Genomic DNA, 26,746 nt, shown 5'->3' on the forward strand with positions numbered 1-26,746 from the left:
CAGCAGCATAAGCCCTGCCTACGGAAGGCTAATGCCGGGATTGGGCGCTTAGATATCAATTCAAATCGTATGTTGATCGTCAATGACGCAATTTGTAATACGCTGCATGCTCTATACGCTCATGATCCGCTAGCTAGCATTAGTGAGATGCAAGGGCTTACTACTGATTCTTCGCCTGTTCCTTCCTAACTATCCGAAACCTTTCCTGCTCCAGCATGAAGTCGGAGAAAAGAGGGGTTAATCCTTGTTTCTTAGTTCTTACTCAGTCTTAGTAGCAGATGCATCGCGGAAATCGAGAGTAAGCCGGGCTTGCATTAGCTCTTTCATTGACGAATAAGAAATGGTTCTGAGCTGTCAGCGTAATATCTACTTCCGCGGTGATTGGTTTATCAATCCATTGAGAAACATGCATACCCCATAGCTCGTTACAGCCTCAGATTACTGTGAAGTAAACATGCTTGGCGAGGCGGTAGCTTCGAATATAAATTGGACAGAAGCCACCTCTTGTGAACCTACTTGTTCCCTCTAAGAACAAAAGAACCGTTCACGATGACTGTAACAACGTCTCTATTTTCGGAGCTGAAAGCTCACCTCGCGGACACCAAAGCCAAGACTTATGCACCTGATGCACCAGACTTTAAGCAAATTGAGCAATGTTTTGTTGAGAAACCTGTCCAAACTCTTGGTGTGGTCAGACCTCAGAACGGGGATGAAGTCGCATCAGTGGTCCGTTTCTGTTTAGAACGCAACGTCGAGTTTACTATACGTGGAGGAGGCCATGATTGCGCTAGTCGAACATTGGTCGATGGGGCGCTTGTTATAGACATGCGAGATATCAAACATGTCGTCGTGGCTCAAGACCAGAAAAGCGCAAGAGTTGGTGGTGGCATCCTCAGTGGTGACTTGGCCAAGGCTTTGGGCAAAGATAGGTTGGCAACACCCACGTAAGTGCCATGACCCAAACTTCCAGGAACCTTGATGCTTATATCATCCAAGTGGCACAGTTGCAAGTGTAGGATACACCGGATGGGCGACTCTTGGTGGCTATGGCCCCTTGACATCTCATTATGGTCTCGGCGTTGACCAGATCATCGGGGCCAAGGTCGTAAACGCTCGTGGAGAATACCAGGATGCTAATGAAGAACTGCTTGTTGGTATCCGAGGCGGTGGCGGATCACTCGGCATAATCGTTGAACTGTCCGTCAAAGTTTATTCCATTGACAAGGTGAGTATCGTAACCCTCATGCCAGCCTCTCGCTTACCTCGGAAGATTCTCTCGTCTACTATCGTCTATGACTCAACCGACCTATCTGCCGCTCTTGCTTCCTACACCCAACACTATGAAAGACTCATCGAGTCAGAACAGCTTCCCGTGTATCTTCAGCTCCAGCCCATGATTGCCCAGATGCCAGGCCAGCCTGCAGGTCTGATGATCATCGCGACATGGCACGGCAAAGACAAAGACGAAGGCCGCTCTTGGATCAAGAACATTGCTGGAGCAGCGAATTGCCTCATGGAAAACACGCAGGAGATTACACTCGCGGAAATGCTTGAGAATAACGAAAAGCTCGTTACGTGGCCATCTTTCGGTCGAGTCTATACCCTTAATGTCAAGAGAATGACAGAAGATGCCATCAAGATCGTGGGAAAGCATTGTGTCAATGCACCAGGCGGAAGTCTCATTTTCTCGTATCATACACTACTCTCGGCACAAGAGCCAGAACAGAAGTCTGTTTTTGGAACACGGGCACGCCATCATATGCTTGAGATCTACGCCATTCTTGTAGACAAGGGTATCGCAGAAGAGCGGGTTCAGTGGGCTGCCGAGGTCAAAGCTAATCTTCAGGCAGAAGACGCTGATAATATCCTGGAGGGTTCGTACATCTCTCTCGGGTCTCATGAAGATGTTGATGTCAAAAAGATCTATGGGAAACATTATGATACACTGGCGGCGTTAAAGAGGAAGTATGATCCTGGAAATGTATTTAAGCATAGTGTACCGAGACTCGTGTTTGCTGGGGAGGAGAACGGGATCGTTGAAGCTTGAGTTATGTCTCCTATTCACTAGACGAGTTAGTTGTTGCCGAGATCTATAACTAAGAGCTTATGGTCACCTCTGTATTCAATAAGATATTCATGCATTTTCCCCGCTTTTATACTAACTGTTCTTAAGCTAATTGGTGGGTACATCTTGTATCACTGCACAATAATCTGACCACCGCTAGTACCACTACAGCCCATTAAACCTCTCATACATGGAAAGGGTATTCAAGACCTGAACGATGGCAAACGCACCTGATGTCTTCTATGAAACTCCAGGCTGGGTAACCAGTTGCGAAACTTGCAAGGCTGTATGGCAGCGACTGACGAGTGGCGATACATTTAAGCACACAATCAACCTTGGAAGTTACAAAGATGCACTCCCCGCTCAATGTCCTCATTTCAAACCGATAGTGGAAGCACTCTACAAATACAGTAAAGATGAAAACGGAAATGCTATGTCCAGAGAGGTTCGGATCGAATTCGGTACCCAAGGATACACTATCGATCTTGATGAAACTGTCGATCATTATGGATACCGCTGGACTCTTGCTCTAGCTGAGGAAGACTCTGTCCCTCATCATCCTGGTATTGCCCGAATACTGGACCCCGAGTGGGCAGATCTGTCTGTTTTGAATACATGGAAGGGCAATTGCCTGTCGTCTCATGGCGCTTTGTGTCAAAATCCCCTTAAGATATGGCATACACGACCTGCTTGGCTAATTGATGTTGATTTAAAATGCCTCGTTCCAGGGAACGTTGAGGGGAACTACGTTGCCCTTAGCTACACTTATGGAAATCATATGGGCCGTCCAGTTGATGCCAGCGTTCTCGCCATGCTTCAAGAGCCAGATGCTCTAGAAAGCCCTACCCTCTCAGGATATGTTTCCCCCATTATACGAAATGCCATGTTCTTGGCCGCAGCCATTGGGGAAAGATATCTCTGGGCAGATGCAATATGTATTACCTACGAAGATCGAGAGTCAACTGCTCGGCAACTGACATTAATGGGTGCCATCTACGCCAACGCAACCGTCACGATCATAGCAGCTGATGGTGATTCCCTCACCGGACTGGCAGGTATCAAGGGTCTCTCAGCTGCACGACAACTCAAACAGGGCATCATTCCGTTTGGTGACCAAAATCTGCTGAGAAAAGACAACTTTGGACTGGAAGCTGAATATTGGCTACCTTACTACGAAAGAGGCTGGGTATACCAGGAAATGAGGATGTCCGCTCGAAAGATAGTCTTCCATGGTCAGCAGCTACACTGGATGTGTCAGTGTGCTGTCTGGCATGAAGAATCAGCACAGAAACGTCAAATTGAAAAGGGCCCATACAGTCTGGGAACAATAGACTCGTCCATGAGGATTCTCTTTGCTGGGTTCTTTGACTGGTCTGTATTCAGCCTGCTTGTATCACGGTACAACGACATGACATTTCGATACGACGAGGATGCTCTCCCTGCAATTTCAGGATTCTTTTCTGTTCTCAGTCGACGCTTCAAAGGTGGCTTCTTGTACGGAATACCAGAAATGATGTTTGAGCGCGGACTTGGTTGGAAACCGTGGCTTTACTCCATAAACCTTGAAAGACGCGTTCAATCATCCAGGCCTCAGGAAATCCAGCTCAAACCTTCTGGACTTCCTTCCTGGTCATGGATAGGGTGGAGCGGCAGCGTGGATCCAGGATATAATGAAGCAACATTGCTGGCAAGAGGTTATGATGCACTAGAAGAAACAACACCCATCACCGAATGGTACACTGGCCACTCTCCAACAGATCCGCCTCAGCTGCGGCGAAGGATAACGTCAACATGGTATAAGGACCGGAATAGCTACAAGGACTTTACCAAGCCGCTACTGCCAGGATGGACACGCCACAGAGCTCCAGACAAGTCAACGTGGAATGACGGGCCTCATTTGTTCCCAGATGGATGCAATGAATACGTTTTTAGACATGAGGATATGCCAGTTGATGAGGAGGATGTGGAGGAAGGACAGGCATGGTATTATCCTTTCCCTGTTATTGAGGTGACTGAATCAACATTACCCGATATGCCTGAACAGACAGATTATCTGTTTTGTGAGACAAAGAAGGCTCAACTACAGGGGATTCAAAACGGGGGAGAACAGAAAGATGCCTTGCTCTATAATAACCAGGAACAGGAGGTTGGATTGCTCAATTTAGTCAACACTGACTATCTGGCTCGCTTCCCTAAGACGAGGACTGATGGAGAGGGTGGCCTTCAGGTGGACCTGGTGGCTGTATGCAAAGTCAGGACATATGGCAGGACTCAGGATGAAGACACCGAGATCTGGGACAAGACGTTAACCACGAAGGAGATGTATCTGGTTTTATGGGTGGAGTGGGTAGATGGGATTGCATATCGTCTTGCTAGTGGACATGTACAGGTCGACAAATGGGATGAGTTGGATTTGGAACCTATCTCTTTGATCCTAGGATAGTGTGGATAGAGTAGACACTGTACATTTCTTATAATGTTGGGACAGAATTTCACAGCAAGGTCACGAGCTTTAACGCAGATTTATATGCGTATGAACTTCCATTGAGAATGAATGACTTCATTTCGGCTACGTAATAAGAATTTACCATCAGAATCAACTATATACAAGTGAATGAGGGTTGTAGGTAAAACACCATATACCGCCCATGTGCAAAAGCAAAGACCGGTGGCCACATTCATGATCCACACAAGTGTAAGCCGCCAGAAGAAAGGTAAGTCAACCCGTGCTCACAAAGCACTGCTCATGACAAGAGTCGGACGATTTATCGCTTGAGGGTCAAAACACCAGGGCGGTATGGCCAGCTGTCGTAGTCGGGAGCTGTGGCACTGGGGTTGCGGCCCTGGTACAGCAGCTTCAGGTTGCAAGGGTCGACGGGGAAGGTCTCGTCGTTGTCGGTACGGACAAGCTCACCGTGGCTGATATCGTTGGTCCAGATGGCTCCAGAGTTGGCCTTGCCGGCGAAGGGGTTGGACTCGCTGGCAGCGTTGGGAGTCCACTGGCCATCGAGGGTGTTGGCAGTGAAAGAACGGAAGTAGCGGCCGTTCTTGCCCTGGGCCTCAACAATCATGAGGTACTTGTTCAGTCCCTTGAGGGAGTAAACTTGGACGGCCTCGAAGAGGTTCTCGACGGTGTCGCTCATGATGATCTGAGAGCTGGCGCCGAAGCTGCCGGGGAAGTTGCCCTTGGGCATGCTGGAACGGTAGATCTTGCCGTTGTCTCCAGCGAAGAACAGGTACATGTTCTTGCTGTCACCGATGACAGTCTGGTCGATAGGGCCAGTCTTGGAGTCGGCGATATTGCCAGTGAAGAGAGCCTGGGGCTGCGACCAGCCATTGGCGTTGGTGGGGTTGTTGGAAGTTCGGTAGGAGAACTTGTGAGGGCCCCACTGGTGAGCCAAGATCCAGATACCCTTGGGCTTGAAGTAGAAGAGGGTAGGAGCAACAGCGCTGCCACCAGTCATCTCAGTCTGAGTAGCAGAGCCGAGCTGGCTGAGGTCGGAGACGGGGCTGAAGCCAACAGACTTCCAGGCGGTGCTGAAGGCAGTGGCGTAGACGAGCTGCTGACCGTTGTAGGGAGCAACAGTGAAGTCCTTCAAGTTCTTGAAGGGGGACTTGGGCTGAGCAACAGGACCGCTTGATGTCCATTTGTAGCTGGTGGGGAGGGCACACTGGGCTGAGACATCGCCAACAGCGGCGAGCAATAGCAGAGTGCTGGCGAGGATGTCGTTGTTGAGGAACTTCATCTTGAAGGTGTTGGAGCTGATAAGGAAAGAAAATCCAATGTTTTGGCGGACGATCACTAGATTATATATATGTAAATCCTCAGACCCATCTCATAGTATAACTTCATCTCCATTGTCTTGCCCCTTCCCAACGACCTCACTTGGATATTGGAGGAGACTAGTTCTCCACTGAATACAACCCCATGTCTTTGACCTTTTTGCCGTGCTCTACTAGTGTAGTATCGTACTTAGACCAGGGACGGGTGTTCCTTGGTCTAGATCATAGCAAAATATCCAAACAAGGATGGCATTGCTCACGTCCTGCATTCTTCCTTTTGCAGGACCACGGAGGCGGATCCGAGCTTGCGATATGAGGCTAGCGTCATCGGGTCACTAAGTTGATCAAATACCTCGATGTTACGCTAATCTCGGCCGGACAGACAAGTATCCCTGTTAGACAGTGACTTTGACTCCCACGGGAAGGATTGACGGGAACACTCTTATCCAATAATCAACGTTGAATCGTTACAAGATATCTTGATAGTGTTCAAAGATATTGGAGTTGTAAGTCGAATCGGTCCTGGGTCGTGTGTAGACGTCACCAAGCAGTGGAAATGTTTCTCAGCTCGATAAACAAACATGCCAAGCCTGAATCATAGACAGTTTCATCCTGGCGGTGTCCCGTTTCAGCCTCCACTCCTTTCGGTCCATCTCTTCTGGCTCGGTCAACAGAAGAAAATACGAGAGTCAAAGCCATGATCAGGTCACAGCCTGACCACCACATGACTATCTTTTCAGGCTATTTGACATTATTGAGTTTGAGCACACCAATTGTCGTCTCTGTTACACGCAGCTCACAGCTCAACTGAATTATAGACATATAAATATCCAAAATTAAACAGATTGGCGCGCGTAAAGCAACATGCGCCGTGTCAGCGATATACAGATTGTCTAATCCGTCCTAGTCCACACGGAAATGGAAAACAAATCGCCACTTATCTCCAAGTAGGCAATAAAGGCGGCGCAATTGCCGTCGGCACTGCAATTGGGAAGCCTGCAGCCTCTCAAGCACCCCAGATTCGAAGCTGCAGTACCTTTGAACCGTCCCCCGGAAAGTGAGGCCTCATTAGGCTAAAAAGGAGCAGAGCGATTGGTTGAATCGCTCAGCCCGTGCTTTGTCAGTTGTTACGGGACTTGACAACCTTGTTTTGGGAATGGTAAAGTATCAATTGTTTCAAAAGATGGTTTTATCCCGCCTATCAAGGACACGATTTATATGATTACGGGCTTTTATCCAGATCGATACAAGCGGGCGAATTAGAGAGATTAAAACAGATCTAATATACCAGTTCTAGAAGGCAAACAAAGAAGGCGAGTTTAGATGAATTGTTTTAGTTGCCGAGTGTTTTGCCTGCCAAGAAGAGGGGTTCATGACATACTCATGAAATTGACTATTTACAGTAGTTTTGACATGTATGGCGGTGTACACTGTGTACTTTGTAATTATCCAAGCGGTCCAACAGTAAAAAAAAGGTCCGTGATACTCTTAGAGTTTAATACCCGTGGAAAGTCTCCTATTGTTGAAAAAAAAGAGTAACAGGGGTACTTCAATACGTTCGATATGATGCGTTTAACTTGCTTCAACCTGCTCAAGTCCACGGAACTCGGCATAGATATGGCATGTTTTATATAGAATGTCGATGGAAGAAGTGGGTAGACTGTAGTCTGACAATCTGACAAGTCTCTATCAACTTCACCCTTGAAACAAATGGTAATTACCTATATTAGGCGAGATGTGACTAAAGCAGAGACCTTATCTAAGAGCAAAGTGTTTATCTAATCGACAGAACGATAAGATAAGTTCCGATAAGATTGCATCACCAACTCACCCTATACCAGAAGCAAAATATAGTTTTCTCAATGATATAAGAAGTATATCAAGTTGCTATCTGATTACCAGATATTATAGATGTTTCATAATATGTAAAGTATTATTTGGATTATATTGACTTTTATTGTCATGGCATATTTGTGTCCTTGTTGTGATTGCTTGAAGATGGTGAATGCGTATTGTCACAAACAATCCAATCTCATCACAGAACCTAGACATCAGAACAAAAGTTCGTCTCCTGGTTAAGGCCAATAATGTTCGAGAATATTCTAAAAATACATTCTATTCCATTCTCAGGCTAGACTACTTTACATCTATCTTATTCTCTTTACGCGCCAACCTTGTGATCTTTCTCCCAGTTCTTATTCTCTATTCTGATACTCCTCTGCCCCCATTTAATTGTAACCCATGCCCCAATTGCACCCCAAACACTCGGAACAGCCCATCCAAGCGTGTACGCGATTTCGACTGGCAAAGTCCACGCCAATGCAATAAGCACAATACTCAAAAGCGACCCTGTAATGGCCCAACCCCAGAGCATCTCGACCAACATTCGTCGAAAACGGGGTGACGCGTTGTATCGTTTCAATGCTGCTTCGCGATATTCCTTACCACCACCGCCGTCGCATGCTGTGATATCTTCCATGATGCAGAACGTCAAAGGCGGATAGACTTGGCCTACGACGTGGGAGCTGAGACGATGATGGCGAAGATGCCAGCCAAAGTGATGCGCGATGCCAGTCCACATCATGTATATCGTCACCATGAGGATACCGACCGGCATGATGATACTCAGTCCTCTCATTATTGGTGGATCAGGAATACTGAAGCCGATCATGAGCGCCGTCATGACAAAGTAAGGCTGTCCGAGGACCAGGTGCACCGTATCAAAGTTCCAACGTCCTGCCCCAAACAGCGGCCGATATGTATCCTTCTTCAACGCCAGCCTCAATCCTCTTAGTCCATACTCGCCGCCCGAGATGAAGCCAAACATGGCCGTGATGATGGCGAACATAGCGCCCGGTCGCATGTCGGTCAAGTTGGCGATGCAGAAGTAAAAGATGATGGGGATGAGAGTGCACTCTGTCAGGATGAGCATCCAGAACAGGAAGATCATGAGTTTATGTTCTCGAAGGTTGTACGGCAGCGGCGGAGGACCTCGAACGGCGGCGACATCGTCGTCTGGTGGTTCGGCCTCGTGTTTGGGAGGCATTGAAGGTGAAGTAGGTGCAGAAGATAGAGTGACATTCTCTGCTGTGGAAGAGGGATTGTTGTTTATATTCGTAGTAGTTGAAGACATTGTGAAGACTTGTGGGAGACTTGCATAAGCTTAAAAATAAGCTTAATTAGTACAACAACATAGAGGAGAGGGAAAAAGGAAACCCAGCTAACTAAAACAACTGGCGCTGGCGCAGTTTTATTCCAGCTGATACTCGTTCATTCTCCTTAGTAGAAAACGTACGTCAGTGGCGAGACGGGTATGTAATTATGTCAATAAGCAGGAAGCAGATTGGGGGCTGATCCGCGCGAGTGATGATGCTATTTTTGCTTGGCGGCGATGCAGGATAAGCGTATGCCAAGCGAGTTCAAACAGGATTGGGTGGTCTTGGTATCTAGACTTTTCTTTTGTCGCCGGTTCGGGTATTACTCAGGACAAAAGAGTTTAAAATTGAGCGATGGGTTATGCATTGCACGTCGCAGAAGAAAGGATTCGACACGAGAAGAATTGACAGTAATCGTCATTCTTGTCATGGTTGTTATAAGAGTGCTCAGCCCCGATGTAACTTGAGTGACAGAAAGGTGCATATTGAACAAAGCCAAGACCTTTAACCCCAGCTAGACATCGACGATCAGCATAATCCTGTGGTGGTCATGGACGTAAATCTCCGGGCTTGTCTTACGTGGACACCTCGCTTAACGTCTGATTGAAGTGAAGTGACGAGGATCTCTTTAGGATCTGAAAGTGTATATTTTAGTACAAGACCGTGATGCCGACTCCGTCGTCCTAGGCATAGGTCTTCTTCCTTCTAGGTCTCTAGCTTTTGCATTTTTCGATCTTCAGAGGGAATTGAACTTATATCCTCCAGGGGGGCTCCTTAAGCGGAGGGTAGCCTAATCTGTCGCCTACGACTTTAGAAAGGAGGTCAAAAGAGATGCTGATTTCTCAAGGTGCAGTCTCTTTTCCTCAGTAGCTTATAGGGCACCTTCCACTAACCTTATTTTCATGCCCTTTTGACTAGCCAATAGTGCGTCGAATTTCACGTTCTGGCCAATTAGGCATTGATACCAAGAGGAGATCGGCCTCATTATAGAGAGGCAAAGCCAGAAAGAACTTCTATACCCACTAAGTACCTACGCTTCGTAATGAATTGCCTTCTTGGACTTGATAATGGAATAGAAGTGAGCTCGTTCTTCTGAATACCAGTCTAAGAGAGAGGGACAAGAACCAGGCGGCGAGCTGACTCGCCGGAAACGTAACGAGTACCGCGCTTCGCATGTTCGGAGAGGTAGGATATAGGCTGCTTCTTGTCTAAGAGGCCATTAAAACTAGCGATGCCATTCGCTTGTCGGATCTGTTCGTCTGGGATCAAGAAAATGAAGTCCTGTCAAGAAATCTCAGTATAAAACATGAGCTGGGGCATATTATGTGGTGAACATACATGTTCAGGTGCAAGGGGGTATCCCAGGCGCGCAAGCAGAAGAGTCTCTCATTCCACCAGCGTAATCTTTGACTTGTGAAAATCGTCGATTGTTTTCAGTATAAGGTCTTGTGGCTCCATGTTTTGTTATTATGTTAATGACTAAGAGAGAAAGATCTGAGACAAAAGGAACTTCGCCCCTACGAGAAAAAAAAGGCGTTGCGCACCCCAGAAGGTTTATAGGCAAAGGTTTACTTCGTACAGCCATTTTCCCTATAGCTTTCTCATACCTACCTGGTTACCTATGGAAGTGTGAATTAGGGGGCGGCTGAGAAGAATGAGTTGGAGAGGGGGCCTGTGAGCCGCTGTAGCCTCTAGCTAGTACCCATCCAAGGTTCACATAATGAAAGCAATACCGCCGCTTGCACATAAGCACAAACTCTCTTCTGCTAGCTAGTAATGTTGGCGCAATTGGGAAAGCAGGCTCGTTCGCAAAACGAACTTCATTGGTCTGAACTGGCAGTTTGTGTACTTCTTTAGCACTGTAATGGCCTCGGGCCACAATTGAAGTCGACTGCCTGAAGCTGAAGAAGCGAAATTAGTAGATCAGTTCATGCTTTTTAGATGTAATTCGTGCTATTTATTTTTATACCCTAAAGCACTAAAGCCAAAGTCCTGTTGAAATTATATGCTAAACACCAAATCGTTACTGCCATGAAAACGCCCCCAGAGAACGTATACAAGGGTCATTCACTCAAAACTCCTGATCCGAATCTTCGTCGAACCAATTCAATCTATATCATCAAGTCAGGGAAGTACCTTCTAAGACTCCCGTCCAACATCTTGATTCCAACCGGTTTCACTAGATAGTTATCCGCCCCCGCCGCACTCGCCGCTTCGCGGTCCTTCTGGCTATCCTGTCCAGTAACGATGAACAGCACCGACGGTTTGTTGCCCCTCTTCTCCAGCGAGCGTATTTGCTGAGTAGCACTAATTCCGTCACAAATTGGCATTTGGAGGTCCATCAGGATGAGGTCGAAGGGAGGATCTGATGAGGAGGAGGATTGTTGTTGAATAACCAGATCGACCGCTTGCTGTCCGTCTATGGCGCTGCGGTAAGGAAGGCCACGTTTTTTGCAGTACATTTCTAGGATGCGGAGGTTGACGGCGTTGTCGTCGACAAGAAGGGTCATGGGCTTGGAGGTGTTTGGGAGGGTTCGGATAGGGAGATCAAGAGGTGTCATCTTTTCAGCCCCGACTATTGCTGGGACCGAGTCACCGGAGGTTAGGGGTGGCCCTTCAATTGGAGCCTGTGGCACCGGTGAGCCGTTGTTGGAAGGAGTGGTGTTGGAGCCATAGCCTTCGTCTATAGAGCTGGAGCCTCTTGGCGGTGGACGACTGGGTAGAATGCCCCGGCCGTCTTTTGTAAGAGAAGGTGACGCCGAGGGAGGGAGCTTTGTTATTGACATGCGCGCCGTCGCGTACAACTCGTCAGCTTTTCCAAGGGCGTCATCAAGCGACGAGGTGCAAAAGGGCCCTTTGACAAAGACAATACTTGATGTTGATTGAGAAGTCTCCATGTCTTCCATATCTGGGACGGGGCAGATTGCAACTTGGCCTTCTGGCAAGATGGCGTGATACTTTTGTCGCTCATCCGAATCACGAATGTAGTCCATAACAATTAGACAACCGGTCGAGTCGTTTGACTGAACGAAGCCATTGCAGGTGAGGTACTTCGATATGTGCGAATTCAGGTGTTTCTCGGGGGAGTCTGACGTTAAGTGATGGAAACTCAGTGGTAAATGCTTAAGTTGAGAAGCTATTGTAAGAGGCGGCATGGGTGACATTATCGGACGGATGTCACCAAATATGCACCTGAAATGAGACCCGCGATCAACCACGGACGAGACCAGCTCGACCGAGCCATGAAGCAAAGCCGAGAACTTGGAAGCGAGCGTCAAGCCCAAACCAGGGCCCGTCGAGTGTTCGCCCACCTTCTCGTATAATTGGAAGATGCGACCTTGGTCATTTTCATCTATGCCACATCCCGTGTCTTGGACATCAACCACGAGCGTTTTGGTATCTTGTGTGTAGGATATCGTGACCGTGATCACACCTTCAAATGTATTTTGTATGGCGTTGATGATCAGTGGCAGGACACTGTCGCGGAAAAGTTCGAGATCGATGTGTAGATTTTGGCCACCGAGGGGCAGATCGTGATGGAAGAAGATGGGTGCTCGTGTGCTCGTGTCTCGAAGGGTGACATCCGACGAACCCTTGACTAGTACGTCTTCTAGTTCTTGAATGCTGTGCGTGGCATATTGACGCTCGGCGGAAGCGATGTCGGCCCATCGATTGAGCGTAATCATGCTGTTGACAGTCGACATGAGTTCGCGGCCCGCAGTCGAGATGGTATCCAGATAGACAGACGACTTGCCCAGCTCAGCAAGTGGCTTCATCAATTCCTCGATATCTGGCGGTAGTTTTGAGCTTCCAGGTAATGCCAACGCCTTGAGATGCTCAGTGAGCAGTTCGGCGGCGCCGAGAATGCCGTGGATGGGCGTTCGGAGTTGGTGGGATACACCACGGAGGAACTTTTCTTTAGCGCGCATGACTTCGGACAGGAGGCGTTTCTGCCATCGTTGCGTGAGCATTGTAGCGCACGTCTGCACGAACCCAGAGTCTACATCGTCGAATATTCGTCGGAAGTCTTTGGTTGCCACGACCAGTACGGACGGGCCAAGCTTGGACTCGCATTGTGCAGAGATGAAGCGAACGACCCTGTCTTTAGGCGGCTCGTTGCAATTCGATGTCACGATAAAGTTATCGATGTATTCGTCGTCCTCCCATAATCCATGCTTCGGATCTGCCGCGTCGTATGCAACGTTGGTGTCGAAGTATGCAACGTTGGTGTCGAATGAATCGGCACCGGTTGATTGTAGACTAACGGATTCATCTGGATACGCTTCTCGAAGTATTCGCAGGATCGGCTCTTGGACATCGTCGCCTTCGGGTTCTCTCAGCAGTGTCGTAATGAGGTCTGTAAGCCGGTGTCGTTCTCGTTGACGTCGGGCTCGTGCGCATTGTACTATGTCGGCAACAATCCAATCGCCGAGACGAGCGAGCGCGAGCTGCTGGTGCTTGGACAACGGGGGTTGGCTTGTAGCTGATGCGACACAAAGCGAACCGAGGCCTACCGACTCGCCGGATTCGTGTTGGATTCGAAGTGGGACGCCCGCATACGCTGTAAGGCCGCCGTGTTCGACATAGGGAGATTCGCGAAATCTCCAATCCTCTAGCATGTTGGGGAGGAGAAAGACATTCTAAGTAGACAGAAAAAAAGAGTTCAGCATATGTTCGAATGTGATGTCATGTTTTGACGAGTGTTCGTACGCCCGGAGGTTGTGTCACCGTGTGTGCACAAAGAGTCTCCCCTCGTGGGAGAATAGCTAGTTGTAGGCCGACAGTTGCCAGGCGAATGTAGACATTGGCGTCGAGGAGTCCAACGACAGCATATTCCCACCCAGAATTTTCCTGTGCAAGACAGGCCTTCTCCTGTAGACCGGCGAGTAGTTCAGGATGTTGGTCTAGGTCTCTTGTGTAGTACCATAGCATGGACAATCTCAATCGTTCATTCTTGGCTAATCGCGTTCGTAGGTATCGGGATGAGGGACATGACGGTTTAGCGGGTATGGCGGATGGCGCGAAAGGGTGCTCCTTGGGAGGGTACAGGTTGGTTCCGAGGTCGAGGTCCCAAGGCTCTACGGGGGTTTTGAAGTTGTTTGGATCGAAAATGGGACCGACGGCCTTGGGGCGAGGAGGGAGGTCATTGTGATCGACGGTGGAGGAGAGTAGCGTTGAGTCAGCTGTTGGGAAGAAATACATTTAGTGATCGGCGGCGGTTAAAATGAGCGGCGGAGGTGACTAATGATATTAGATGGTAATTTATTGTCGTTTCATTTCATAATTGTTGTATAACCAAAATGCCAGAGGTGATTAAAGACGGATACAGAACGGACAAGGAAGAGCAGAGAGAACAGAGCTGAATAGAGCGGAGATGGAAGGGAAAGGAACTGGGGGCCTGTCACTACCTACCGAAAGACGTGACTCGTTAAATCGATCGAGAACAAGAGCAATTTTCTGCTGACAAAAACTAGCGTCATAACTATGGCGATCGAGATCGAGACTCATTTTGTTGTGTGAGGGGTAATTAATTGTAAACACAAAATGATCTTGAGGCTTTTGGATATAATTCAAGTTGAATGGACACGACAAAAATGATGAATAACATGTAGAGCCAAATTAAGAAATAACCGTTGGCATGGGGCATGACATGATTGATTACTATACAGCAGCCAAGTTGTAGTCTCACAGCGCATGCAGGCCTGACGGTCGCTGGGCTGACATTGGCTAAATTTGGTCTGTAACAGGCGTGGCTTGATCAGACCAAAAACAACAAACAGAGCTCTATGCATACTATCGATAACAAATGCATTCTTCCCTCTTCTGGAATAAGCAAATACTATAGTCTAGTACCCCGTCGCGTGCAGTACATCATTCAGCTCCTGATCAGGTACCCGAGAACAACCACATCCCGACACCTTGGTATGCGAGACACCGTTAGTGGTAGATCACGCAACCACTCTAGACGAACAATACAAGGAAATGACATGGTATCCCTTGTCTTGCGATAACTCCGTCTCCCAAGACTGACCACCTGAGATGCTCCCAAACTCCTCCGTGGTACAACACATGGGCCACTCACTACCTACGTCTTGGGCATCAATTACACCAAATCATCTCACAACTCACCCCATGACTCATGACAACAAATCTATTCAACTCAAAACTGCCAACAAGCACAGACTATACTGTTACCTCCAGAATATGCATGCCACATCAGAGGGATGCCACTTCTCGGTGGGGCTTCACCGCCAGATATGGGTCACTTACGCCAGCTTCTAGACTTATATTTCACAAGTCAATATCTCTTTGCTTTTGATAATACCTCAATCACATCTACTGACCATCATTCATCCATAATATGCGTCTCCTCCACACCAAAACCTTCCAGCTAGAGGAATTCTACGGCCAGCCACCAGAATATGCAATCTTATCACACACATGGGGCCCCGACGAGGCCACTTTCCAAGACTGGCAGGGCAACTTGGAGCTCATGAAGCTTAAAAAGGGTCACCAGAAGATTCGTCGAGTCTGTGAACAGGCTCGCAGAGATGGCCACATGTACCTATGGTGCGACACAAACTGCATCGACAAGAGCAGTTCTTCAGAGGTGTCTGAGGCCTTAAACGCCATGTTCACCTGGTACAAGAATGCCCAAGTCTGTTACGTCTACCTTTCCGATGTGCCGCCTCTCGATACCGGTGCTTTTGACCCCATGGAGAATTTCAGAAAGTCAAGGTGGTTCACCAGAGGATGGACTTTGCCCGAACTTCTGGCACCGACTAGTGTCGTTTTCTTTGCCCAGGACTGGACCACCATCGGCACAAGGAAGACTCTTGCCAACACTATCTCTTTCGTCACCAAGATTGATCAGCAGTATCTCGACTGCACCTTTTACAAGGCCAGTATTGGAGAGCGTATGTCATGGTTGGCCAACCGAGAGACCGAGCGAACAGAGGATATTGCCTATTGTATGTTGGGCATCTTTGACATCAACATGCAAATTGTTTATGGCGAGGGAATGAGAGCCTTTATCCGATTACAAGAAGAGATCATCCGTGTTTCCAACGATCAAACCCTGTTTTGCTGGAACTGGGACGAGCGTTACGTGCCACACGACTGGGCCAGCATTCTGTCTCCCTCTCCCAGGACCTTCCTTGACTCAAGCATATACACCGAGTGGCCTGTCCACGATGCAAAGACCTACACCATGACCAACGCTGGCCTTTCCATCAAGCTTCCCATCATGAACACCATCACCGAGACCGTCGAGCAATGGCTCGTACTCCTTAACGCCCGAAGGGGAAACGAGAACCAGCAAGTCGCACTTCTTCTGAACAGACTACCCGGAAAGGACCGCTGTACTCGTAACTGCACACCACCCTGCCCCGTACCTATATTGACAACCTCCACCAAGCTGCGCGAGGAACAGATGTACATCGCTGGCAGTCGCGAGCGTGCCTCTATCCAACCCGACTTCCACGGTCACGGCACCTACGAAATTCTCGTCACTCTCGACAGTGGCACAATTCCCTACGATAGCATCAACTCATCCCCACGCCTCGACTCAAGTACTCTCAGCATGCAACAGTGGGATCAATCAGGCCACTACGGCTGTGTCCTCGCCATTCAAGGCATGCAAAGCATCAAGAAGAACGACCGTCGCGCATCCGTCTTCATCGCCACGCTGGTCTTTGGCGTGGAAGTCCAAGGCTCCAAGGTAGAATGGTTCTGCAAGATCCGAGGCATTCAAGAATCTTCATCAGCCTTTAGCGCCAACACTCTCGAGGATGCTGTGTATGAGGAAGAGCAGGAGATTCGCTCGCAGCTGCGTCGCACTGGACACTGGCTTGCCATCTTTGACCAAGAGAAGGACACTTCTACGGATACGGTGCGAAAACACGAGATTGATTTGCTGACGAGTGTGTCGTTGAGTTCGGGCGTGAGAATCGCTTCCAACTCAACCATGGCAGTTGCACATCTGCAGCTGGCGCATATCGTTAGACCGGCCGAGGTGGCGCCATGGGACGATGGACAAAAGTTTAGGACTGCAGATGGAACGAAGGATTTGTCCAAGTGGTTGAGTTCTTTGCAGTGAGGGATATAACAGAACAAAAAGTAGAAATGATATTATGTGCATGACCTTACGAAAATAGATACAAATTAACTAGTACAATATCTGGCATCGTCTATCCTAATCCACGAACCTTTAATTGTCTTTTCGAAAATGTAGAAATGATAGGCTTCAAGTCAACTTCTTTAGCACCACGCTAACAGAGGCGAATTAACCATATTTCGCTAATTAGTGGACTTGCCGAGGATATGGACCAATATGAGTGAATAAATCGTTGCAACTCTCACTTTAGCCGATAATGTAATCATGGCTATCACGTGTAAAGATCCATTTTCTTCCCCTCAATTTTGGACTGATCTTCCCCCTTAAAGGAGGCTGACTGTTGGTTCACGACAGACTTCCCAAACATAAGTACGGTACACACATAGCAAACAAACATGTCGGACACACCTGCTGCACCTGCAGCTTCTGTCAGCCCCTCCTCGGAGACTGCCGTGCCGAGACGTGATGTCTCACCTGAAACGCCACAGATCACGCAGAATGACTTTATTGTTGCAGATGATGAGCATGTAAGTTGATGAATTAAATGACCTCACTGAAATTGGATCATTGGCTAATCACAAAAACTGTTAGAATGCGGCTGACGATGATGATGCTGATTCGGCACTGGGTTTAGATGCGTTAGTAATACCCTTGCAAGCCACATTTGAATAGTCTTTCAACTTACACGGGGTGCACAGTGAGAGTTCGACTGCCTCAGTTTCAGAGAGTATTCTTGAGTACCGTCGCAGTCAGGGTCGTACATACCACAGTGACAAGTTCACTACAAACTACTTTCTACCAAACGATGATCAGCAGCTGGAGTCTGTTGACTTGACGTGAGTATACTGCTTTAGTATGGCCTATGTGCGGCTTCTAATCTACATAGTCACCATTACTTGATGATCCTGTTGGATGATCAGTTATATCTCCCTCCTTTTGAGGCGGAGAAATTGAAAGTAAGTCCGCTTCACCGGCGCAGCGACGCATCGAATATCTCTAACACACATGCGCTGCAATAGAAAGTACTTGATGTCGGTACTGGAACTGGTAAGTCATCCTATAGCCCTTTGATGAGCTGCTATTAACATGTTTCTTTAGGTATCTGGGCGATGTGAGTCCGTCTGCAACTTGTCCCAACAATTGTACTTACCAAGATGTAGTGAGTTTGCCGACCGTTATCCCACTGTTGAAATCGTAGGCACCGACCTCTCCCCCTGCCAACCTGAGTGGGTACCTCCGAATGTGCGTTTCGAAATCGACGATGCAGTAATGAACTGGACTTGGGAGCCGAATGAGTTCGACTTTATCCATATCCGCTACCTCTTTGGCGCCGTCAAAGATTGGTCCGCTCTCTTCAAGGAAGCTTACCGCTGCGTTATACCTGGAGGCTGGGTTCAATCTGCCGAGGCTGATGTCGAGTTCCGTTGCGACGATGGAAGTATTGACCTGGAGCCTAACTTGAAGATGTATAAGAAGCTCTTTGAGGAGGGTGGAAAGGTGCTCAACACTCCCTTCTTTGTAAACGATATGCAGGTCCAGGGATTCAAAGACGCTGGTTTTGAGGAGATCCGCACTATTGACTACAAGGTATGTGTCGAGTTCTGTCCTACCGCTATACTTTTACTAATGAGGCAACATCAGATTCCCGTTGGTGACTGGGCCAAGGACCCCAAACTTAGAGAAGTCGGAAAGTTTGTTCGGGCTTGTCTGGAAAACGATATCGAAGGCAAGTTTATCCCCGCTTTTGTCTATAATACCAGCGTCTCCTAACATCTAGATCAAGGTTACACTCTTATGATGTGGCAAGATGTGCTGAAGTGGCCAAAGGATGAGTACCAAATGTTCCTTCTGAGCATCCGAAAGGCCATGAGAAACCCCAAGATCCATACGTACATGAAAGTGCGTTATGTCTATGGACGCAAGCCCTCCGAGTAATATTTTGAGTATCAGTATAGACCTGTTCAGCGTTTGTCTTTGCATATGCACCTGTCTGGAATTATCATAGGCATAGTCAGTCTTTTAGGCATTATGAACACACAAGCGAGTAAACGATCTGTTGCAATAAATCATTCATTTTTGCAAACTATCTTGTACATTCCACGCACTAGACTCTCGTAGCCAAGTCTTGAAATCCTGTAAACCAGGCTCTTGCCGTCGAAGATCATCTATATCTGCCTTCCATCCAGCCGTCCTGAACCACTCGAAACTTTGAGATGCATCCTTCACTAACCACAAAATCGGCCAAGACACTGCCTTGTACGTTTGTGGAAGTTCTTCTCCAACCACTTCTCTAAAAATTCGTTCAACATCTGAAAAGCACAGATCATCACCTGCCAGAGCAAGTGCCTTTCCAGCCCAACGGTCTGGATCTAAAAGTGCTTTCGCTGCAAAGAGACCAATGTCATGGGTGCTGATTAATTGCATCTTCCTGTTCTTGGGCATACCCTCTGCCCATAGGGAAGCCATCATCTTACCGAAGAATCCCGGGTTGTAGCTATCCATGAACCCAGTCGGTCTGAGGATAGTCCATCGCTTTCCAGTCTGTTCGCACAATTCCCGTAGTCTATGCTCAATGCGATGTTTGGCGGCGAACTGAGGAATCTCTGTTGGATGAGACCAACTGGCTTCATGACCTCCTCGATCAACGCTTGAGAAGACAATGTGATCAACTTGTGAGGCCTCGGAAGTAGCTTCTTCAATGAGCGGGATAGCTTGCGCCTCGTCGTCGGGCGGGACCGTGACGATAAATATGGACGCGATGGAAGGAAACTTTTCGAAAATTGGTTTTGGTGTTTGCGTGTTGCCTTCAACAAGGACGATACTGGGGTATTTTGAGACAAGGGCTTGGGATTTAGGTGATGTAATGGATCTGGTCAATGCTAGAATGCGGGTATTGTGTTGAGGAGATTGATTGGGGGTATTGAACAGGGCATTAATGGTGGCCTTTCCCTGTTGACCTGTTGCGCCAACAATGAGGATATCTCGCGTCATGTTGGGTAAAGTTTTAGTGGGGAAAATGTAATTAGTAAAATGCTTCTTGACAATTCGAGGCTAAACGAGCGTTGTTATATGTAGCCCGGACACTTATCGGAGTCTTATTATGTGGCTTGGTATCTTAGTCTCAATCAGGGATGCAACCAGCGATTGGCCTAGCCCGGAGACATATCTACAAGATAGAACATATAATTGCTTACTATAAGAATCTCTTCTTGTATGATATAGACTTCAAGTAGCAAGTAGAATTAATTGATTCATGTTCGCGTACTTTATAAAATTTCCTGCGTAATCTAATCCCTGCACTGATTCAGCCTGAGAGGGGCAGTGCCGGATTAATTCTCAACTTAATTCTCCCAAAATTACCTCGTAATACTATTCATGAACGAATACACCAGTCGTCAATGAAGCATCGGGAGAATTTCCGAAGCCATGTCGTCACCTGCCGAGCTTGTCGCAGTCACAAGCGTCAAAAACACTCAAGACGATGAACAGCCTTTTCCTGCGAATGAGTGCGACATGTGCGCGAAAATCCTCCAAGTCTTCCGTGGCCCTGCATATCTGGGTAAAGAAGATGAGGATGTTCAAGTCATCAAGTTAGGAAAAATTGGCCTGCTTCTCGATGTCAAGTGTCCGCATACAACTTGGCTCAGAGATAAAGATTTTGTAAATGGCCCTGTTCCTCATTACGAAACGCATGATCTACTTTTCCATAGGTGGGCACGACATTCTCAGGGCTTTTTCGGCGTTTCCTACCGAAGAGACGATTGTCCAAATTGGAACATAACTCATTCTTCTGAGTTGGTGTTTCGACCTGAGATACCTAAGCATCCCGGGACTGTTCGGATTCTGGATGAGAGCTGGATCGACATAAATCTGGTCAAAAAATGGCCCTCCCGGTGCATCCAAATCCATGAAGAGAGGTGTAACAAGACTGTTGGGGATGTTCCGCCTTTCAAACCTGGACTCCTGATCGATGTAATCCAAGGCTGTATCGCAGAGTGCCAGGAGGCAAGACCTAGGTTTATTACTTTATCGTATACTTGGGGGGAAAGCAAGAATCTTTGCGTTACGAAATCTAATCTCGAAGAACTTCAAAAACCGGGCGCGTTAAGATCCAAAAGAATAGCCATGCAGCTGGCCGCAACCATCCTGGACGCTATTGAACTTACAAGAGCTCTGGATGTCAGGTGGTTGTGGGTTGACAGTTTGTGCGTTCTACAAGACGACGATATAAGTCTGCAGCGTGAGCTAGCAGCTATGCATCTTATCTATGCTACTTCGTTCCTCACCATCATAGCTGCTGATGGCGAAGATGCAGAGTATGGTCTGAGAGGCTTACGGGGAATCTCAAAACCGAGATTCATTGACCAAAGGGTCGAGCCACTTGCTCAAGGAGAAAGACTTGTCTACTGGCCGAAGGAATGGAGCGCCAAAGAGGGTACGAAAGGGCTCATGTATCACCATCGCATGTGGACGTCTCAAGAATACCACTTTTCCAAAAGACGACTAATCTTCGAAGACGGACAGGCCACTTGGCAGTGTAATCATGCCGAGTGGACCGAGAACCACCTCTATAACCCAGAACATGAAGTACTACGGAAGAAACCGACTGAAAATTACATTGGACACGAATCCTATTTGAAAGTGCCAAGCTTAGATCGTCTAAGCGAACTCGTCGGAACATTTAACTGGAGGACTTTGCGTTTTGGAGAAGATGTGTATAACGCCTTCTCAGGATACAACACGTATCTAAACAGTATATTTCCACACGGTCTGGTATACGGCCACCCCGAACTATTCTTTGACATTTCGTTATGCTGGAAACCAAGCGGTTCTGTCCAAAGAAGAACAGTCTCAGCACGATATACCGGGGACCCGCTACGAACTGGACTACCTAGCTGGTCGTGGATGGGTTGGGAAGGGCAAATACAGTTTCCCGACGATGGTGAAGGTGAAATAAATATTCTCGGCGAAACCGGTTTCACCGAAGCTGTTACCGATTGGTATGCTATGGAATATCCTGGATCATCCCAAAAACAACCCATACATTCTCAATGGAGCCATTGTAGGAAAGCACCTCCTGGATCGATGAATGGAGTATGGAGATGTGAAGAATACAAGCCCCCAGAGTTGGACTACAACAAACTGCGAGTCGAAGATGATTATTCTATCGAGCCTGAGTCGATGCCAAAGGAGATACCGCATCATATATACCATTTTTCTCTGGGTGATACTCCCGTATCGACATCGCGATGGTATCCCATACCTTTGAACTTAGAAGAATCAGGCGAGGCAAGAGTAGGGCTACACAGCGGGTTTCAGTACCTATGGTGCCAAACATTTCGCGCATATCTCACACTCACTCATGATATCATTGCAAATAAAGTAGATCAAAAGTTCTACCTACTCAAAGACCAGAGTGGCATTGCTGTGGGAGCATTGCTTCTCCATGACGAAGATGATAGCAAATTGTTCCAGCAAGAAACGCGGGTCGAGCTTATAGCAATTGCCAAAGGCTGGACAGTCGTTCTGAGTTGCTATGGTGCCTGTAACTCTATGGAAAATGAGACTGAAACCGAGTCAGGATCTGAAGATGAAGAAACAGTGACAGAATCCTTAGATAATCTACAGATGGAAGAATGTGATGTTCCGCGGATACTAAACCAGGACCCTATTCTGTGGATAGAAACGTGGAACGATGCCAAAACGGACAAGCAAGACTGCTATCATGTACTTTGGATCGAATGGAAGGATGGGGTGGCTTACAGGAAGTCTTCTGGTTTTGTGCTAGAGGAAGAGTGGGAAAAGGTGGCAGAAGTCAATAGAGTCGATGTTACTCTGGGCTGAGTGGTAGTAAGCTGGGAGTAGTCTGGTTTGGGCAGCACAGTGGATCATACGCTCAACGCGTCCACAGAGGCAGGGATACCTGTTTCCTATTCCAGTATAGTCTGAAAATCATCTTACTCGAGACATCGTACCCAATCTTGATGCTTGGAGGTAGTATTAAGTGGATAGGGATCTTGACAACACCAGGGGACCACCTGTTTCCTCATTAGGAAGTAGGTGGTGGTTTTCCTTCATGTAATCTTCACAAAGGCAGGTTGTTAAACAACTAATCAGGTATGTGAATATAAGATCAATATTCCCTGAGTATTCTGATCAATATCATTCAACATCCTCTACTACTGAGCAAGCATCATGGCTATCGACACACTCTCTCTTCAAGGAAAAGTTGCCATAGTCACCGGCTCCGGTAGAGAAAACGGCATTGGTGCTGGTATTGCTATCGCCTTGGCGAGAAACGGAGCAGCTGTTACAATCCACTATGTTAATGACTCTGTGACACACCGAGCTCATGCAGTGGCCGACAGGATCAAAGAAGACGGAGGCAAAGCCATCGTGATCCAAGGATCAATCGAAACCCCACAGGGAGCTCAGTACTTGGTCAACGAGACTCTGAAAGGCTTTGATGCTGATCATATCGATATCCTAGGTTAGTTGCTATTGCATTTCCTACAATGGTGATACTGACTCCGATTGATAGTCAACAACGCGGGAGTAGGCGTATTTGGGGAGACATTGACAGTCAGCCACAGCGATATAACGCAGACATTCGACGTTAACGTCAAAGGGCCAATCTTTGTCGCCCAAGCTGTTGTGCCTGTGATGCCACCAGGTGGTCGAATTGTCAACATCAGCTCTATAGCATCCAAGATGGGAGATGATAGCATTCCAATCTACGGTGCATCTAAAGCTGCCATTGACAGTCTGACATGGTCATGGGCTAAAGAAGTAAGTCGATCCCAAAGACCAGCCATATTGCAGGGCTAATGATGTGTGTGTTTAGTGGGGGCGAAGTAAGAAGATCACTGTCAACTCTGTTGCTCCTGGGCCAGTCACTACCGACTCGAATCCTTATGAAGAATTCCAAAAACCTTCTATCGACATTACAAGAGCTGCTGATAGGTCTGGTACACCAGAGGATATTGCTGATGCTGTACTTTTGCTGGTATCTGAGAAAGCACGATGGATTACAGGACAGTACATCTCGGTTAGTGGTGGAGTAACGAATTAGCATGATGAGATCAGCCGTAGTGATCTATTTTATATACGTAAAATAGTCTATGAACAGAGATAGATTGTCCTTCAATTCATGAGTGAACCATAACATGTTGTAGTGAAGTCAACATTGTTGTCAACACATTCAGCAATTATTGACACAGCCTGCTAGACTTTATTGGGACTTTGCCACGCTTCACCACCCAGACTACTGAAAATCCACGCCACTCTAGGTTGAGACTCGTAGCGTTTTGTGCTTTGAACCCCCAGACCTCTTCACATTAAAAAACATGTCATACAGCTCGTTCCCCAACCGCCGGCGGGTCATACAAGCATGCGTCAACTGTCGTATGCGCAAGACTCGTTGCGATGCTGCCCAGCCTAAATGTGGGCTTTGCACCATGCAGAACGTTGATTGTGTCTATCGCGACGCGAGGCAACCAAAAATCGATTACAATACTCAAGTTCTCCTAGAGCGTATGCAACTTCTTGAAGATCGTATTCTTTCTACTTCATCTTCGCCAGCCAGAAACAACCCTGTAGAAGCTCGGGTTCCGGGCATAGACCAGCCAGACTCCGCCGAGCCAGTTGAAAGACAGTCAGACATGTTGCATGACATGACACAAGAGCCCGTATTCGAAGTTCAAATACCTCTGTCACATACGGCAAACGCAAATCATGTCTTCTCGTGGCCACTCGTACAAGAGCTTCTATCAGAGACGAGTGAAGACGGGCATAGCATCCAACCCTACAGTGATGCAACCGATGTCTTTTTTCACCATCGACCAAATAATTCTTCTCCTTCAACGTCATATCCACCAATCTCATGGAAAATTTTCGACAAGAAAACAGAATCATTCTACGTTCCGGCGAATAACCCAGTCTTCCGACTTCGTGAATTGGTTCACCTTTACTTTACTGATGTCAACATTTTCTTTCCACTCCTACTGAAAAGCGACATGACTGAGAATTTCGAAGCTGTAGCAGACAGAGAGGTCTATGGTGACGAAGGGGCTAGTATCGTTGATATGCCTCATTATGGACTACTTCTCGTTGTTATTTGCCTCTCCCTACTGAATTATAGTGGCCAATCGAATATTCGCCTGAACGGGCAAGGTGGGAGCCATCAAGCTTCATCAGATTCCGACAATACTATCAAAAAACAGGGTCAACTCATGCACCATCTTTGGGGAAAAGCGAGACTTGTGTTGGGATACATCTCGACTGACATGTCCCTCGCCGCTGCGCAGAGCAGTATGCTAGCAAGGCAGGTCGCCGTCTCAGCCTTGAGGAAAACATATTAACCTCTCCTATAGCATATTCATGGGTGCTTGCGGTCAAGTAGCAGAAGCCTTTCACTGGGCACATGCTACTGCTGTCAAATGTGAGAGTATGGCTCGATCGTACGCAAAGAATGAGACCATCCCGGACGCATTTCGGCGACTTTACTGGATCTCCTTTATATACGAGTGTGATTTCATATCCGAGATATCAGTTGTCTCCCCCTCTGGTATAGCAAGATTCGAGAATAAAATCCCATACCCAGATTTTACAACAGAAAATAATCCAGTCTCCCCTTCAGCACCACAGTCGTCTGAAATGCGTTCAACTCGAAGTCAGGAAGAACTGGTAGCTTTCCAGATAACAACAAACTCTGCCATCAGACGCTTCCTGAACACTGTCAACAGCGTGGTATACGATGATAAAGAACAATTTAGGACAAGACAATCAAATTACGCAAGCTGGCTTCTTAGAATCTCAGAAGATCTCTGGTCACATCATTCGGCCATCTATCGTAACCTGCCCGAATTTCTCTTGACCGCCTCGTCACAAGACGTGCCTATGACAGGAACAGAGTCAGCTTCTCCTACAAGTCTCCAGTCCCCAACTGCGCGCATCCAAAATCTACAGACAGGAAACAACTCGTGGAACATTCTGAGACTCAAGGGAAGATACTACGCAGGACAGTACATCATTCACCGACCATTTATCGAGTTCATCGTTCTAAACATGGATAATTTCGAGACGCACCCTTGCAAGCACGCCGTCCTAAAGAAATCCAAGTCTTGTTTGGATGGGTGCATGGGCTTCATAAACGTATTCGACGTGGAAACAGCCAATGCCTTGACTTGTTTGTTTCCGACTGGCATGGTGTAAGTCTGAATTGTGACTCTGCTTTGACAATCGCTGACAAAAATGTCTCTTCCCAGGACGTTTACCATGACAATCATCTTGATGATAGCAACGACACTCCCAGTTCTACATGATCTTCTACCTGCAGACATTGAAGAAGGTATTACAACTGGAAAGAAAAACCTCTTGCAATTCAGCCAAAGCGTGACCCAGTTTGAGTGGCATATTAAAGTGTTGGAAAATCTTGAAGTAGCTCGACGAGCTAGAATGTCGAGAAGTGACACTTCATTGGAACTATGAGATCAACAATGAAAGATCGGAATTAGGAAACAGTAAACTTTGGGCTAACTAGATGAATAGTCGTGCAGAATTTGAACTAATATTACTGAATAATCGGGTCTCAGTATTATCGGAGTATCAGAGACGCAATGGATGTAT

At 47.3% G+C, this 26,746-nt stretch overlaps 10 protein-coding genes across 10 annotated transcripts; 6 read left to right on the forward strand and 4 right to left on the reverse strand.

Annotated features, from left to right (window-relative positions):
* Window positions 1-549: 549 nt before the first annotated feature.
* FSST1_001427 (FAD-dependent oxidoreductase) lies at window positions 550-2,047 on the forward strand (the record flags this gene model as incomplete). Its single annotated transcript, XM_083227324.1, has 3 exons — window positions 550-944; window positions 997-1,225; window positions 1,271-2,047. The coding sequence occupies 3 exons, from the start codon at window positions 550-552 to the stop codon at window positions 2,045-2,047; spliced, it is 1,401 nt and encodes a 466-aa protein (XP_083091609.1).
* A 235-nt stretch (window positions 2,048-2,282) lies between these two features.
* Window positions 2,283-4,508, forward strand: FSST1_001428 (uncharacterized protein; the record flags this gene model as incomplete). The annotated part of the gene is made up of 1 exon (XM_083227325.1): window positions 2,283-4,508. One exon carries the CDS (start codon window positions 2,283-2,285, stop codon window positions 4,506-4,508), a length of 2,226 nt encoding a protein of 741 aa, XP_083091610.1.
* A 322-nt stretch (window positions 4,509-4,830) lies between these two features.
* FSST1_001429 (glycosyl hydrolase family 62-domain-containing protein) lies at window positions 4,831-5,811 on the reverse strand (the record flags this gene model as incomplete). Its single annotated transcript, XM_083227326.1, has 1 exon — window positions 4,831-5,811. One exon carries the CDS (start codon window positions 5,809-5,811, stop codon window positions 4,831-4,833), a length of 981 nt encoding a protein of 326 aa, XP_083091611.1.
* A 2,198-nt stretch (window positions 5,812-8,009) lies between these two features.
* On the reverse strand, window positions 8,010-8,981 carry FSST1_001430 (uncharacterized protein; the record flags this gene model as incomplete). The annotated part of the gene is made up of 1 exon (XM_083227327.1): window positions 8,010-8,981. The coding sequence occupies one exon, from the start codon at window positions 8,979-8,981 to the stop codon at window positions 8,010-8,012; it is 972 nt and encodes a 323-aa protein (XP_083091612.1).
* Window positions 8,982-11,114: 2,133 nt separating this feature from the next.
* Window positions 11,115-14,205, reverse strand: FSST1_001431 (hybrid sensor histidine kinase/response regulator; the record flags this gene model as incomplete). The annotated part of the gene is made up of 2 exons (XM_083227328.1): window positions 11,115-13,643; window positions 13,714-14,205. The coding sequence occupies 2 exons, from the start codon at window positions 14,203-14,205 to the stop codon at window positions 11,115-11,117; spliced, it is 3,021 nt and encodes a 1,006-aa protein (XP_083091613.1).
* Window positions 14,206-15,364: 1,159 nt separating this feature from the next.
* Window positions 15,365-17,101, forward strand: FSST1_001432 (glycosyl hydrolases family 31-domain-containing protein; the record flags this gene model as incomplete). Its single annotated transcript, XM_083227329.1, has 1 exon — window positions 15,365-17,101. The coding sequence occupies one exon, from the start codon at window positions 15,365-15,367 to the stop codon at window positions 17,099-17,101; it is 1,737 nt and encodes a 578-aa protein (XP_083091614.1).
* A 413-nt stretch (window positions 17,102-17,514) lies between these two features.
* Window positions 17,515-19,054, forward strand: FSST1_001433 (S-adenosyl-L-methionine-dependent methyltransferase; the record flags this gene model as incomplete). The annotated part of the gene is made up of 9 exons (XM_083227330.1): window positions 17,515-17,646; window positions 17,711-17,757; window positions 17,818-17,955; window positions 18,006-18,075; window positions 18,139-18,166; window positions 18,218-18,230; window positions 18,280-18,706; window positions 18,761-18,845; window positions 18,897-19,054. 9 exons carry the CDS (start codon window positions 17,515-17,517, stop codon window positions 19,052-19,054), a joined length of 1,098 nt encoding a protein of 365 aa, XP_083091615.1.
* A 135-nt stretch (window positions 19,055-19,189) lies between these two features.
* On the reverse strand, window positions 19,190-20,110 carry FSST1_001434 (uncharacterized protein; the record flags this gene model as incomplete). Its single annotated transcript, XM_083227332.1, has 1 exon — window positions 19,190-20,110. The coding sequence occupies one exon, from the start codon at window positions 20,108-20,110 to the stop codon at window positions 19,190-19,192; it is 921 nt and encodes a 306-aa protein (XP_083091616.1).
* Window positions 20,111-20,545: 435 nt separating this feature from the next.
* Window positions 20,546-22,963, forward strand: FSST1_001435 (HET domain-containing protein; the record flags this gene model as incomplete). The annotated part of the gene is made up of 1 exon (XM_083227333.1): window positions 20,546-22,963. The coding sequence occupies one exon, from the start codon at window positions 20,546-20,548 to the stop codon at window positions 22,961-22,963; it is 2,418 nt and encodes an 805-aa protein (XP_083091617.1).
* A 351-nt stretch (window positions 22,964-23,314) lies between these two features.
* FSST1_001436 (uncharacterized protein) lies at window positions 23,315-26,608 on the forward strand (the record flags this gene model as incomplete). Its single annotated transcript, XM_083227334.1, has 5 exons — window positions 23,315-23,609; window positions 23,661-23,908; window positions 23,964-24,167; window positions 24,409-25,442; window positions 25,492-26,332. 5 exons carry the CDS (start codon window positions 23,315-23,317, stop codon window positions 26,330-26,332), a joined length of 2,622 nt encoding a protein of 873 aa, XP_083091618.1.
* Window positions 26,609-26,746: the final 138 nt, after the last annotated feature.

Source organism: Fusarium sambucinum, chromosome IV (genome assembly GCF_050947815.1).
Source record: "Fusarium sambucinum isolate potato_lamoka chromosome IV, whole genome shotgun sequence".
Classification (NCBI taxonomy): domain Eukaryota; kingdom Fungi; phylum Ascomycota; class Sordariomycetes; order Hypocreales; family Nectriaceae; genus Fusarium; species Fusarium sambucinum.